This window comes from Hoplias malabaricus, chromosome 2 (genome assembly GCF_029633855.1).
Source record: "Hoplias malabaricus isolate fHopMal1 chromosome 2, fHopMal1.hap1, whole genome shotgun sequence".
Lineage (NCBI taxonomy): Eukaryota > Metazoa > Chordata > Actinopteri > Characiformes > Erythrinidae > Hoplias > Hoplias malabaricus.
The window spans coordinates 34,592,123-34,603,886 of NC_089801.1; the positions used below are offsets into that span (position 1 = coordinate 34,592,123).

The 11,764-nt window shown below is 36.6% G+C and overlaps 1 protein-coding gene and 1 long non-coding RNA gene across 2 annotated transcripts; both read right to left on the bottom strand.

The window, feature by feature from the left end:
• Positions 1-1,690: 1,690 nt before the first annotated feature.
• LOC136682544 (uncharacterized) lies at positions 1,691-3,374 on the bottom strand. The gene is made up of 4 exons (XR_010798660.1): positions 3,298-3,374; positions 3,149-3,209; positions 2,847-2,975; positions 1,691-2,032 (listed from the first exon to the last, which is right to left on the bottom strand). It is a non-coding gene; the product is annotated as an uncharacterized lncRNA (long non-coding RNA).
• A 1,304-nt stretch (positions 3,375-4,678) lies between these two features.
• LOC136676344 (HMG domain-containing protein 3-like) lies at positions 4,679-9,533 on the bottom strand. Its single transcript, XM_066653282.1, has 13 exons — positions 9,449-9,533; positions 9,227-9,366; positions 8,923-9,127; positions 7,874-7,978; positions 7,529-7,722; positions 7,009-7,150; positions 6,272-6,928; positions 6,080-6,175; positions 5,879-5,985; positions 5,667-5,786; positions 5,436-5,483; positions 5,056-5,059; positions 4,679-4,692 (listed from the first exon to the last, which is right to left on the bottom strand). The coding sequence occupies exons 1-13, from the start codon at positions 9,495-9,497 to the stop codon at positions 4,679-4,681; spliced, it is 1,881 nt and encodes a 626-aa protein (XP_066509379.1). The 5' UTR covers positions 9,498-9,533.
• Between the last annotated feature and the right edge of the window lie 2,231 nt (positions 9,534-11,764).

Here is an 11,764-nt window from a genome sequence, read left to right on the forward strand (position 1 = left end):
GGTGAACACCTCTTGTAGCTCTGCTCTTCTGTAGCAGAGAGCTCTCACAAAATCTTTATGAGAGTCCAGCATTTTTCCCATAACACAAGTGAAAAATCTCAGCTTTCCAACACTAGATTTAACCTGTGACACAGCTGAAAGAAAGAGCCTCTTAAATGGGAATATACCTTAATAAATAACCAATGTATATGACTGAATACAGGTTGAAGAACTGCTAGACACTAGTGTTCCTGTTTGTGTTCTATTACAAGACAATTAAAATAAGACAGTGTTTAAAAATAAAACTAAATGAAATGTATTTCTTGATTGATTTCAGTGCATGATTATCACTGACTTCATTTTACATCCTGTGGGGGGGGGGGATATAGTTATTTATTAACACACCAATGTAACAAAACAATCAAAATGTATCATGATAGAAAAGTTGTGCATTTACAACATACTCAAGGCTTAAAATAAAGATGCAGTTCTTCATATATGGTTCTTGACATGTAAAGAAGAATTAAACAGCATCTATGAAATTACTGCCCTGTTTTTAAACTAATTGCTTTACTATGGAAGCCTGTTCCACCACATAAAATATAATGAAAAAAGGCATCCATTTTTTTTCATTAATATTCAAGTTGTTTTCTCAATATTTCGTGATTCTATTTCATATTTTGAGATACAAAGTCAACATATTGAGATACTTTCTCATTTTTGTGCGATACTCAGTCAATATTTTCAGATACTATTTCATTTTGAGATATTAAGTCAATATATTGAAATACTATCTCATTTTGAGATACCAAGGCAATATATCAACAGCGTCAGGCCGTGAATCTCATTTGTCAGTCCTCCTCTCCTCCGAGACCTATCTCATCGCTGAGTCCGGCAAATGACATCACTATTTCTGAAAGTCACATGATTGATAGTCAACATGGCGGAAAACGCAGTGTACGAATCTCTGGCTGTAGTAAGTGGAAATAGTTGTAAATAAACTTAATGTTTTTGCATTTTATACGATTCTGTAATATATTATGATGTACACAAAATTTAAGTCACATATATTCCTGGATGTATAGTATATGGTTGGTCAGTGAAATATTTTCCTAGCTAATAATGAGGTTAGTCTCAGCATCTCCACTAAATTTGATTGGGATATAAACGATATGTTTATGTTCTAATATGAACGAGTCGGTGAATTAAAATAAAGGCTAATTGTTGTGATTTCTAACAATCTCGACACTTTCTCTACATTTTTAGGCATCCTTTTTAAGAATTTCGTTCTTATTGCATTTACTTAAAAAAAAAAAAAAGTTTGTATTTTTAATGACACCTTATAAAAGCACGTTTTCAAAAGTAAAGTACACTGGAAACAAAGTATTTATTTATTTGTATTCCAAAATAATTGAATAATTTAACAACAATGCAAAAAGTTAAAAATTAAGAAAAAGCACACATTCAGCTTTTTTAAATTTACAAATTCTACAGTTAAAACAAATTTAAATAGGAAAACAATGTAATAAAAGCAAATATTCTGTTTATTATAAAAACAAACTACAGAATACAAATAATATAAATAATGAATAATGAAATAAAACAAATCTGTACAGAGAAAATAAATGGCATGCAATAACAGGTTTTTACTAATAAAACAAACTGTGCCATCACACACACACACAAAAAAAACCAATACTACGTAACAGCAAAATGCAAACAGCAAAACAATATAATAAAAGCAAGCAGTTTTTTAAAATCCAACAAAAACTAGAGAATGAAAAAAGCAATCAATTTGACTCATTCAAAAGCTACACGTGAAAAAACATTTTCAGCTTCATATCTGCTGAATCCTTCCAATTTTCTCAGCAGAAGGATGGTGATCTTAAAGTGAGATAAATTATTGATTAGACAGGACAATGCAATGTTAATAAACAACATTTTTTAAATATAATTTCTCTGGAGTCATGACTTCTAAAACGAACGAGGTACTCTTCAGACTTGCTCTGTTGCATTTTATCACCTCAAATGTCCTCTCTATGATGGCTTCAGTCTATGAGAAATTAAAAAAATTATTTATACACTATTGGACATAAATATGAACAGACAGTAAAATGATGCTTGTGACATTAATTTTTTTTTACTTATAATCAAGACTTGACCTGAGCACCATTTAATTTGTCTTTGAAAGAATGGTGAGCCATACACCAATTATAAAAGATCAGATTATTATATTAGGACATTGGTTCCCAATTCTGGAACAGAGAGCCTGCACATTTTAATTATTTCTTGCTGTAACTCACCTACCACTGGTCACCAGTCTTATCCAAAAAGGGCCAGTGTGGCTGCAGGTTTTAATGCTTATCAAGCAGGAGTTCAGCTGATTATATTTGTTTAATCACCTGGTTTCGGTCTTCAAAGTATTGAAAAGGTTTGTTTCTGCTTAGCTGTAATGAAAACCTGTAGCATCTGTTTGTGGATAAGACTGTTGACCTCTGAATAAAACAATTGGTTTGATCAGGTGTCAGTTGCATCAGAGCAGGACACTCTGAATTGCAGAGTAGGGAGTACTCCGGGACAAGGAATGGAAACCACTGGTTTCAAACTGTTCGACACATCTAGCCTATTTATTTTCACAGGTGACATGCTTTATGATCATAGTATAACCGTAAAACGAAACCTGACCTTTGTGTTTAACCCATCTGTGGACACACACACACACACTTTTGAGGGTTAGGTGCCTTGCTCTAGGACACTTCAGCCATGGATGGTCCTGCCCGTTGTGGGGATTGAACCAGCAACCTTCCAGCACCAAGGCCATGACTGCCTGTTTATTTATAAATAAACCATATCTTAAATGTGTTCACCTGTTCTTCATCAAAAACTGATATGCTTCCGTCTCTAATTTGCTTCATCTTTGGGTGAAATGTGGGGTTCTCATGAAGGAACATCCTGTTGGACCTCAATATTCCTTGTTGTAAATTCCTTTGTAGTGTCTACAAGCAGAAATAGAGGCTAATAACTGTTTTAAAAATGAAACAAGTAAAAAGTTGCTTTCTCCAATATAATATGAATATACCTAAAACAGTAAAGAAAAAGGGAGGAAAAAAGCTAGCCTAAAATAAAGTGTCCACAAATAGGTATATTCACAAATAAAAATGCTCTTTACAAGAATTTCTTCATCCGTTACATGGTTGATGACTGATCCTTCTCTTATGGCTGCGTATGTCCTGGAGGCACAAAAAAAGTTTACATTTTTTTAAATTCATGTATTTTATACAAATAATCTAAGAAAACATTTAACATAATAAAATAAACCTTTTATATAGATAGGGCTCTGGGCGGTGACAACCACAGCTAAATGGCACGTCTTCTTGCAATGTTTCCACTCCAGCACAGTCAGCATGCAGCTGAGCCCCACAATACTGACACTGGACCCAATTCACTGACTGCACTTCTGAATACATTGATCTAAAAAAAAAACAAAACACCACAGGTTTTAGACCATATATTTCAATGTTAAATTGGTAAATTGTTTATGCAAAAGATAATTTTCTATTACTTTTTTCCTATCCTTTGGTACACACAGGCATATATGTCCAGTGCAAGACAGTGGTAGTGGTGTGTAGATTTTCGTTCTTGCTCCGTCTCTACTGGTGGTAGAGGTTCCTAGTGAGAATATTTTTTTTCATTATGGTCAGTGTAATACTGCAGTGAAACAGTACATGTAGCAAAGCAAGAATTCATAGCAATGATTTTTTTTAAAGAAAAGACTCTATAATTCTATATCTATATATAATTTATATACCATGATATCAACCAATAAAGAAATATAACCAAACAGGAACTGAAATCAACAGAAGTATCAGTATACTGGATCATTACACTGAATTATTAAAATTGGATTGTTTAATATTGTTTAATCTTTAATATCAATCTACTGTAACCAATCTTGAAACGTAACCTGGCTGCACACATGTTCTCCGACCCGGAAGACAGGTTGCAAGTGTCCTTTCAAAAGAGCTTTAGCATCATCTGTCCAGTGGGCAAATCTCTTTCCATAGCTTAAAAAAAAGATCATATATGTTTTCAATAATCAAGTAAATTGCTGGGGAAAATAAAAAGAAAAGAAGAATATATGATCTTACCCTTCTATCTCAAAGTTCTCCATTATCATTACACACCACCATTTACGTAGCATTGGCATGTCATGCTAAATAAAATAACTTAAATTATTATTATTTATAAGAAAAATATTATATATATTATAAAAATATAAATAAATAAAATCTACTCACAACAGTGAAGTCGAAAGAGCCATCCAGTACAACATAAAGTGCATACTTGAAAAAGGAGAAAGACAGATACACAATCATTTAATATACATATGACAGAAAAGCAATAAATAAATGCATAAAAATAAGATAAAATAAACAGATAAGTTTCAAAATTGTCACCATTAACATGAAGATGCCACAATCATTTCCCCAGTGCTGAATTGGAAGGTCCTTTTAATAGAAAAACATTCTGTTAGAAACAACTTAATATTAACATAAAGGTGGGAAAGAGTTGTGTTTTATTTGTTTTTTTTTACCTGCAAATCCCACCCCGTTTTCTCCTCCCACTGTCCTGGGTTCAGCATCTGAGCCAGATTACTGTCATTTCAAAGAAAACAATAGTTTTAAGCAAAGAAATATCATCAACCCACCTCAGCTGACAATGAACCACACATAAAATTTAACATCAAACAGAACATGAAATTGCAACCCAAATATTCCATGCTGTTACACACTTGGTCTTGGAACGAGACTGGTAAATACTTGAACGGCATGCAATGTTTGCTGTAAGCTATAACCTCAACACTGTTTGGAACATCAGATCACCAAATCCACGAGATTCAGTTCTTTTTGTGAACATGGGATCTAGAAAAAGAATTTCCCTCTTGGCTGGCTTCAAAACCTATGAGTGGATATGAAGTCTGCATTCTCAGTAAACATCTTACACACCAAAATGCTCACTACATCCCATGTCATAGATACAGTTAGCAAAGCAACATTTCCTATAACAGTCCAATACCAGACTGAAAACAAAGAAAAAGTACAATGCAAATGATTAAATTAATTTACTGATAAAATGTAGTGTCCTGATGTCCACAGTGGGATGACAAGGGCCTCTTTCAACTGAGCATCATACTTAGAAATACAGATATTATTCACATAATAATCACACGATAACACTGAATATTGCGAAAATAGGTTTAGGTTAGAGTGCAAACACTTACTGGGAGATGGTCAAGCGGATCAGCATTGCAAGGAGGTAACCACGTTGGCACAACATAGATATTTGCAATGAAAATATTCCTTCCCTATAAATTATTTTTATTAATACCTACATTAATACAATACAACCACAATCAGCAAAATTACAAAGAAAATTCCTAGCTGTGTGATTATTACCTGTGCTCTGGCAATTCCATCAATGATACTGAGGCAGGCATTTCCTACCTACAAACAAATAGCAAGAAACAGATAAATACCCTGTCCAGCCACTTGCACCGAAGTGTACTTAATGAAGTGTCGGTTCTGTGTAAATAAATCAACACACATGCAGCCTAACCTGATTCAGATACATTACATGTATAGGTTTAATTATACAATATGTTTAATGGTTTAAAAATATTTAATCACCGTTGCTTCCATGTCTTGGGGCAAGCCCAAAGTCCAAAAGTCCTCCCGGACAAGGCAAATTTTTCCTTTTTTTACAATAAGCTCTTGTCTTGGCTTTTGTTCATCTAGGACATAAGAAAGCTGTAAAAACAACATCATATTAAACATATATTGCATATCACTATTTGGTACTTAAACATATGATTTATTTTGGACTATAAATTTCCTTATACCAGTTTCTCCTGGTCAGAGTGAAAAGTCAACGACCAAAAAGCCCAAGAAGGTTTGATGTTCTGAAACTTTGTGCGGGCTTCACACTGCATCCCACAGGTTTCATATTCTGCATATGACAAGTGACAAAGAGTGACATGAGAAAAAAATATATATATATTTTGGACAATACATTTGTTATTTAAAAGCAAAAAATGTTCTACCATCATCACACGAAGACACAAGTGTTTGGGGCTGCATGGGTTCTGGGGATTTTTGTTCCACTGACATCACACCTGACTGCTGTGTATGTGTAGATGCTTGGGAGGTTTGAACAGAAAGCACGTTAATTTGTGCACGCACGCACAGAGTATAAAAGGAACCAGGATGTATATAATTAACATAAACACACTTACCTAAAACTGCTTGCCCAAGCTCATTCAGAGTTATATTGTTAATACGCTGGTCCATTAGTCCTCTCTTCAGCTGTGTCTCCAAAAGGCGGAAGTTCACTGATGTATTGCGATGGTGAATAATATTTCTCATTAAAAATACATGTGTTGAGGGGGACATGTTGTTCAGAAAATAATTATTTTTTCGCATACTTCCAAACAATTGTTCTGCTATCTGACTGTTGAGTGAACCTTGGAGTTCTGGGACAAGATTGATTCTCCTTAAGATGTCCCTCTGATCCTTTGTGTTTGATTCATGAAGCTTATCGTAAAGCACATAATGACTGCTAGCCCCAGTGATGGGATGGCCACTACCATCTGAATTGGGAGACCTTTCAACAAGCCAAGAGAGGGACACTTCAAGTTTTCCTTTCTGTGCTGCAGAAATGTTTTCAGGTGTAGGCTCAGCCAAACGTCCTTCATGGGGTTTGAACGGTATGATGGCTGGAAATCTCAAGTTGGCATGTGTGGCCAAACCACGAGCAAAATCATAGACTGACACATTTGGTATGTGTTTCCATGATAGGGGAAGATCAGTGAAGTCTCTAGGACTTTCTGCCCTTAAGTTGAATTTCAAACTATACACAACACCATGTGGACATGCAATGACACACCATCCACCTATTAAAAAAAAATGAATATAAGGAAGAGAAGAACAAAAATGATGGACAGGCAAAATAACTTTTCTGAAATTTGCTTACCAGAGGCACCCCAGATTTTCTGAAAGACCTTGTCATAGGTGTGCCTGTTCTTCATCTCCTGTTGCAATCTTACAATTAGGTCATCACGTGACCCTCTTGGGTCTATGTGGCATGCCTTGCATAGTTTGTGCACTGTGCCTACCTAGAGAAATACACACACACACACACACACACACACACATTCACTTCATAGCCCTACAATTGGACTGTAGTCTATCTGTCCATCTAAATATTTTGTTAGACCCAACAGTGCTGCTGTGTCTGATCCACTCAGTCCAACACACAGTAACACTCCACAATCACCATCCATGTCACTGCAGTGCTAAAGTCCACCAGGGGTTGGAACAGGTTGAATGAGGTTTACAAAATATGCAGATCAACAGATGGACTACAGTCTGTAATTGCATAACTACATAGTGGTCCTGTACATTCAGTGGAGCTGAGAAAATAACAAGTGTAGAAATAAAGTGCATTCATCACATTTCATTTTGCATTTACACTACTCATGTTTTAGTTATACCTTTTGTTTTTTAAGCTCATCCATAAGACGTTCCTCTGTTATCATGAACAGTTCTGCCTCTGGACTCTCTCGAACAGGCAAGACTTTTTCATACTCTGTGTTAAGCACACAGTCTCCTTTTCTGGTGTGTCTGCCAATCCATGGTGCCCAATATTCATAAAATGGATGAACAGCCCAGGGATTTTTTGCACGACCTAATAAATCAATAACAAAAATAATGACAAGAAGGTGTCACTGTGCATAGGTAATCAAACCAACTGTCAAAGCTTTTTGAAAGCATTTTATAAATGTAATGTATTATTAATAATATTATATAATTATTAAAATAACAATTCATAAACTTACTGGGGACAAATCCACGAGCAATCATTTCAAAATTGACTGAGTTCCAAAATTCTTCAATGTTGACCTCTCCTTTGAAGTTTTTAGGAGGCTCTTTTATGTCACTCACTGTCAAACAAAAAGCACTTTTAGGCTTGTTTTCCAGACAGGGATTAAATGCAGTCCTTGACTCTACAAGGTTCTGAATGTACCCATTAAAAGATACCAGCCCTTAAAGCAACATATTACTAACAAGGAAGCCTAACCACTCTCACAATAGATCTAATATGGTAAAATATCCAAAACTGTTTATTTAAAAGTTGAAAAAAAAAAACCCAAGCAGGGACAAGTTCGAGATGGGACCCTGGGATGAGGAGGGTTAGCAACTCTCTAGGACTCTGGGATGAGGTTATTTAGCAGCTAGGACTCTGGGATGAGGTGGACTAGCCACTAGGTCTCTGGGATGAGGTCATTTAGCAACTAGGTCTCTGGGATGAGGTGGGCTAACAACTTGGTCTCTGGGATGAGGTCATTTAGCAACTAGGTCTCTGGGATGAGGTGGGCTAGCCACTAGGTCTCTGGGATGAGGTGGGCTAGCCACTAGGTCTCTGGGATGAGGTGGGCTAGCCACTAGGTCTCTGGGATGAGGTAATTTAGCAACTAGGTCTCTGGGATGAGGTGGACTAGCCACTAGGTCTCTGGGATGAGGTAATTTAGCAACTAGGTCTCTGGGATGAGGTGGACTAGCCACTAGGTCTCTGGGATGAAGTCATTTAGCAACTAGGTCTCTGGGATGAGGTGGGCTAACAACTTGGTCTCTGGAATGAGGTCATTTAGCAACTAGGTCTCTGGGATGAGGTGGGCTAGCCACTAGGTCTCTGGGATGAGGTCATTTAGCAACTAGGTCTCTGGGATGAGGTAATTTAGCAACTAGGTCTCTGGGATGAGGTGGACTAGCCACTAGGTCTCTGGGATGAGGTCATTTAGCAACTAGGTCTCTGGGATGAGGTGGGCTAACAACTTGCTCTCTGGGATTAAGTATGGGCTGAGATGCTCTAAAAGGAAGAACTTACCCGCCATGCTGAAGGCTCCTTTTTTGTGTAGATCCATAATAACAACAGCAGGGTAGTAGCCACAATTAATACAGGAGTATGTATAATCATGACTTGTGAGCGCCTCAAAATGGCAATATGCATGTAGAATGGTGTCTCTTGATGGAAATTTAACACCCCGAAGTCCCTCCAGTGAATTTATGGTTCTTGAGACTGCAGTATGGTTCTGTAGATGACATTTTTGTTTTTAAAAAAAAAAAAAAAAAACGTATGACAACATTTAATACTCAACCACTTAAGTGTACCATTCAATGTGTTATTTTACCTGAAGGTTCTGCCTCAGAAAAATGCAGAGTTCCAAGGTAAGCACAACATGATCATCAAAATTATGGAGTCCTGCTTTCCACTCTTGATAACGGTACACCATCTGACACAGAGTGCATTGTTTGAAGTAAGTTGACACATCTAAGGAAGAAATAATAATAATAAGTGTTACTGAATAAAAATTTAAAATTACCTGAGGTATTAATCAAAGGCTTAAACTTACTGTCAATATTGCCACCTATACCCACAATCCGGGCTTTGTTTGTTATCATCACTGGATTATCCAAACAGGATGACTCGAACAGAAAGTGCAATTGGTCTCTGTTGGAAGAAGTTTTGTTGGGTAATTAAATGGTGCTCTGGAAGCTGTCACGTCTTCTGGGAGTCTGGAGGGAATTTTTTTCTGAGTACAAATATACTGTACTACACGTTCCAAGTGGTCTGTTACAGGGTAGATCGGCTGGGTAGTGGGCTGGTCTGTCACAGCAGCATGTGAATCTGTCTCAAATAAGTGTTTCTGAGTTTGGAATAAGTGCCATTTTGCTATACTTTTGTGCACACAAGACATTCTTGCCTTAGCACAAGGACAATGCCATGAGTTCTTCTTTGTCTTGTAGGTCACCATAATTCTGCCAAGACGACTGAAGTGCTTCTTCACTGGCTCATAAATAGATAGACATATTGCTTGGGATGAACCACTGAGTGTTACTTCTACAGACAGAGGTACATGGGCTGACATGGCTGCTTTCTGTCTTTTTATGCACAGAATCTTCTTTGATACACCAAATAGCTTATGATGCACCATTTCATCTAGAACACCCTCTTGAAGGAACTCTTCACTTATGGTGTGAGAACAATAGTCAAGTGAACGAATATGTTCACAGTGGCTGAAGGCAAATCCACTCCGTAGTGCTAGAAGCTGGTACTGAAAACATTCTTCTAATTCACATCCAGTAAAGTGTTTTTTGCCCCATGTCTTTCTCTGTACATGAACAGGTATAGAAAAACCATGCCTGCTTCTTTGAACAGCACACACACCATTGGTCGCATCCACACAAACGCTTTTCAAATGTGATGTGCTGGTTATATCTGGTTTTTCTTCTGAATGTTTTCTGGAAATGTGACCAGGCAAATTCTTCTCATGTACAATTGTAGTGCAGTGAGGACACTTTACTCTTTGGGGTGATGTCGTTTGAGCCTTTTTCGGAGAAGGAAGTGACAGAGGAGTGGATGATGTAGAGGAAAGTGCAGGAGTAGATGATAAAATCTCAGAAGCACCAACTGTTAAAGTATGTGCTTGGGGTGTGGTTGACTTTAAATGAGGTGGTGCTTCCTTTAAGGAATTTGAAGTGAATATAGCAGATATGAAAGGTACTTCTGCAGGTGAAGGTGTGTGCGCCACAGATGAAGTAACTTGACAAGCCTGAAGATGGGTTTCCATATTATCTCTCCTCAAAATGGTTTTTGAGCACAGAGGGCAGTGATAGTGTCCTTCTGATCTGCAATTCTGATGACATCTGTGAATTTGATATTCTGTGAAAAATGTGAAAAATAAATAAAAAATAAAACACATGAATCAACATGAACTTTGTGCTGCCAAAAAAATAAAAATAGCAGGGTTACATTACCTTTAAACTGTATTGCATTTTTCCAGTGAATTTCAATGTGTTTCTTAACTCTTGCCAAGTTGGTAGGCTTAAACAACTTCACAGGGCACAAAGGACAATGAAACATTTTGCAGCATGTTGTGCATCTGTTTAAAGATGGGTCTGAACCACAAAGCCAGACTGAAGAGTGCATCTATGTAAAAATGAAAAAAAAAAACATACATTAATAATTGCATTAATGGAAGTTTTGTAGACAGTTATACACTGATCAACCATCATATTGTGACCAACTCCTTGTTTCTACACTCACTGTCTATTCTCTCAGCTCCACTGTCCACAGGAGCATTTTGTAGTTATAAAATTACAGACTCAAGTCCATCTATTGCTCTGTTGTATACATTGTTTTTGGTTGATCTGTGTATGCATTTGCCTTGGACCAGGACAGTATATGCACATATAACAACAGACATAGACATACAGACACAACGACAGATAGATGAATGTATAAATAAATAATGATATATATATATATATATAAAGATTGTACAAAATGCTACATAATGGCAAAAAAATATTGTGTTAAAACACATTGCGTAACTAAGAACCAAACACATTTAGCCAACTGGTTAATCTACTTCATGCCAAACCAAAAATGCTTTATTAATATATTAATACGTCAGGCTATATATATATATATAGCCTGACGTGACAAACAGCGTCTAATGATTGTCGTACCTAGCTAAATTAGCAAGGTAGATGCAGAGCTAATGTGAGTTCATTAATTCGGAAAAACAAAAAGTTATCCCAGCGACCCAATATCTTCGTTAATTAAACAAAGACATCTCGTAACGTACCGTCAAAAACTCCAAATCTGTCCGTCTAAAATTTTGACACATACAAACACGCTCCCACACAAACGGCGTTTCAATTCT

Bases quoted from the DNA above. Each gene is read 5' to 3' on its own strand.
- LOC136676344 (XM_066653282.1), bottom strand. From the start codon at position 9,497: ATGATAACAAACAAAGCCCGGATTGTGGGTATAGGTGGCAATATTGAC. The intron at 9,367-9,448 runs GTAAGTTTAAGC...TTTCTTCCTTAG, and splicing joins TATAGGTGGCAATATTGACA to ATGTGTCAACTTACTTCAAA. The intron at 5,484-5,666 runs GTGATTAAATAT...ATTTGTTTGTAG, and splicing joins CCCAAGACATGGAAGCAACG to GTAGGAAATGCCTGCCTCAG.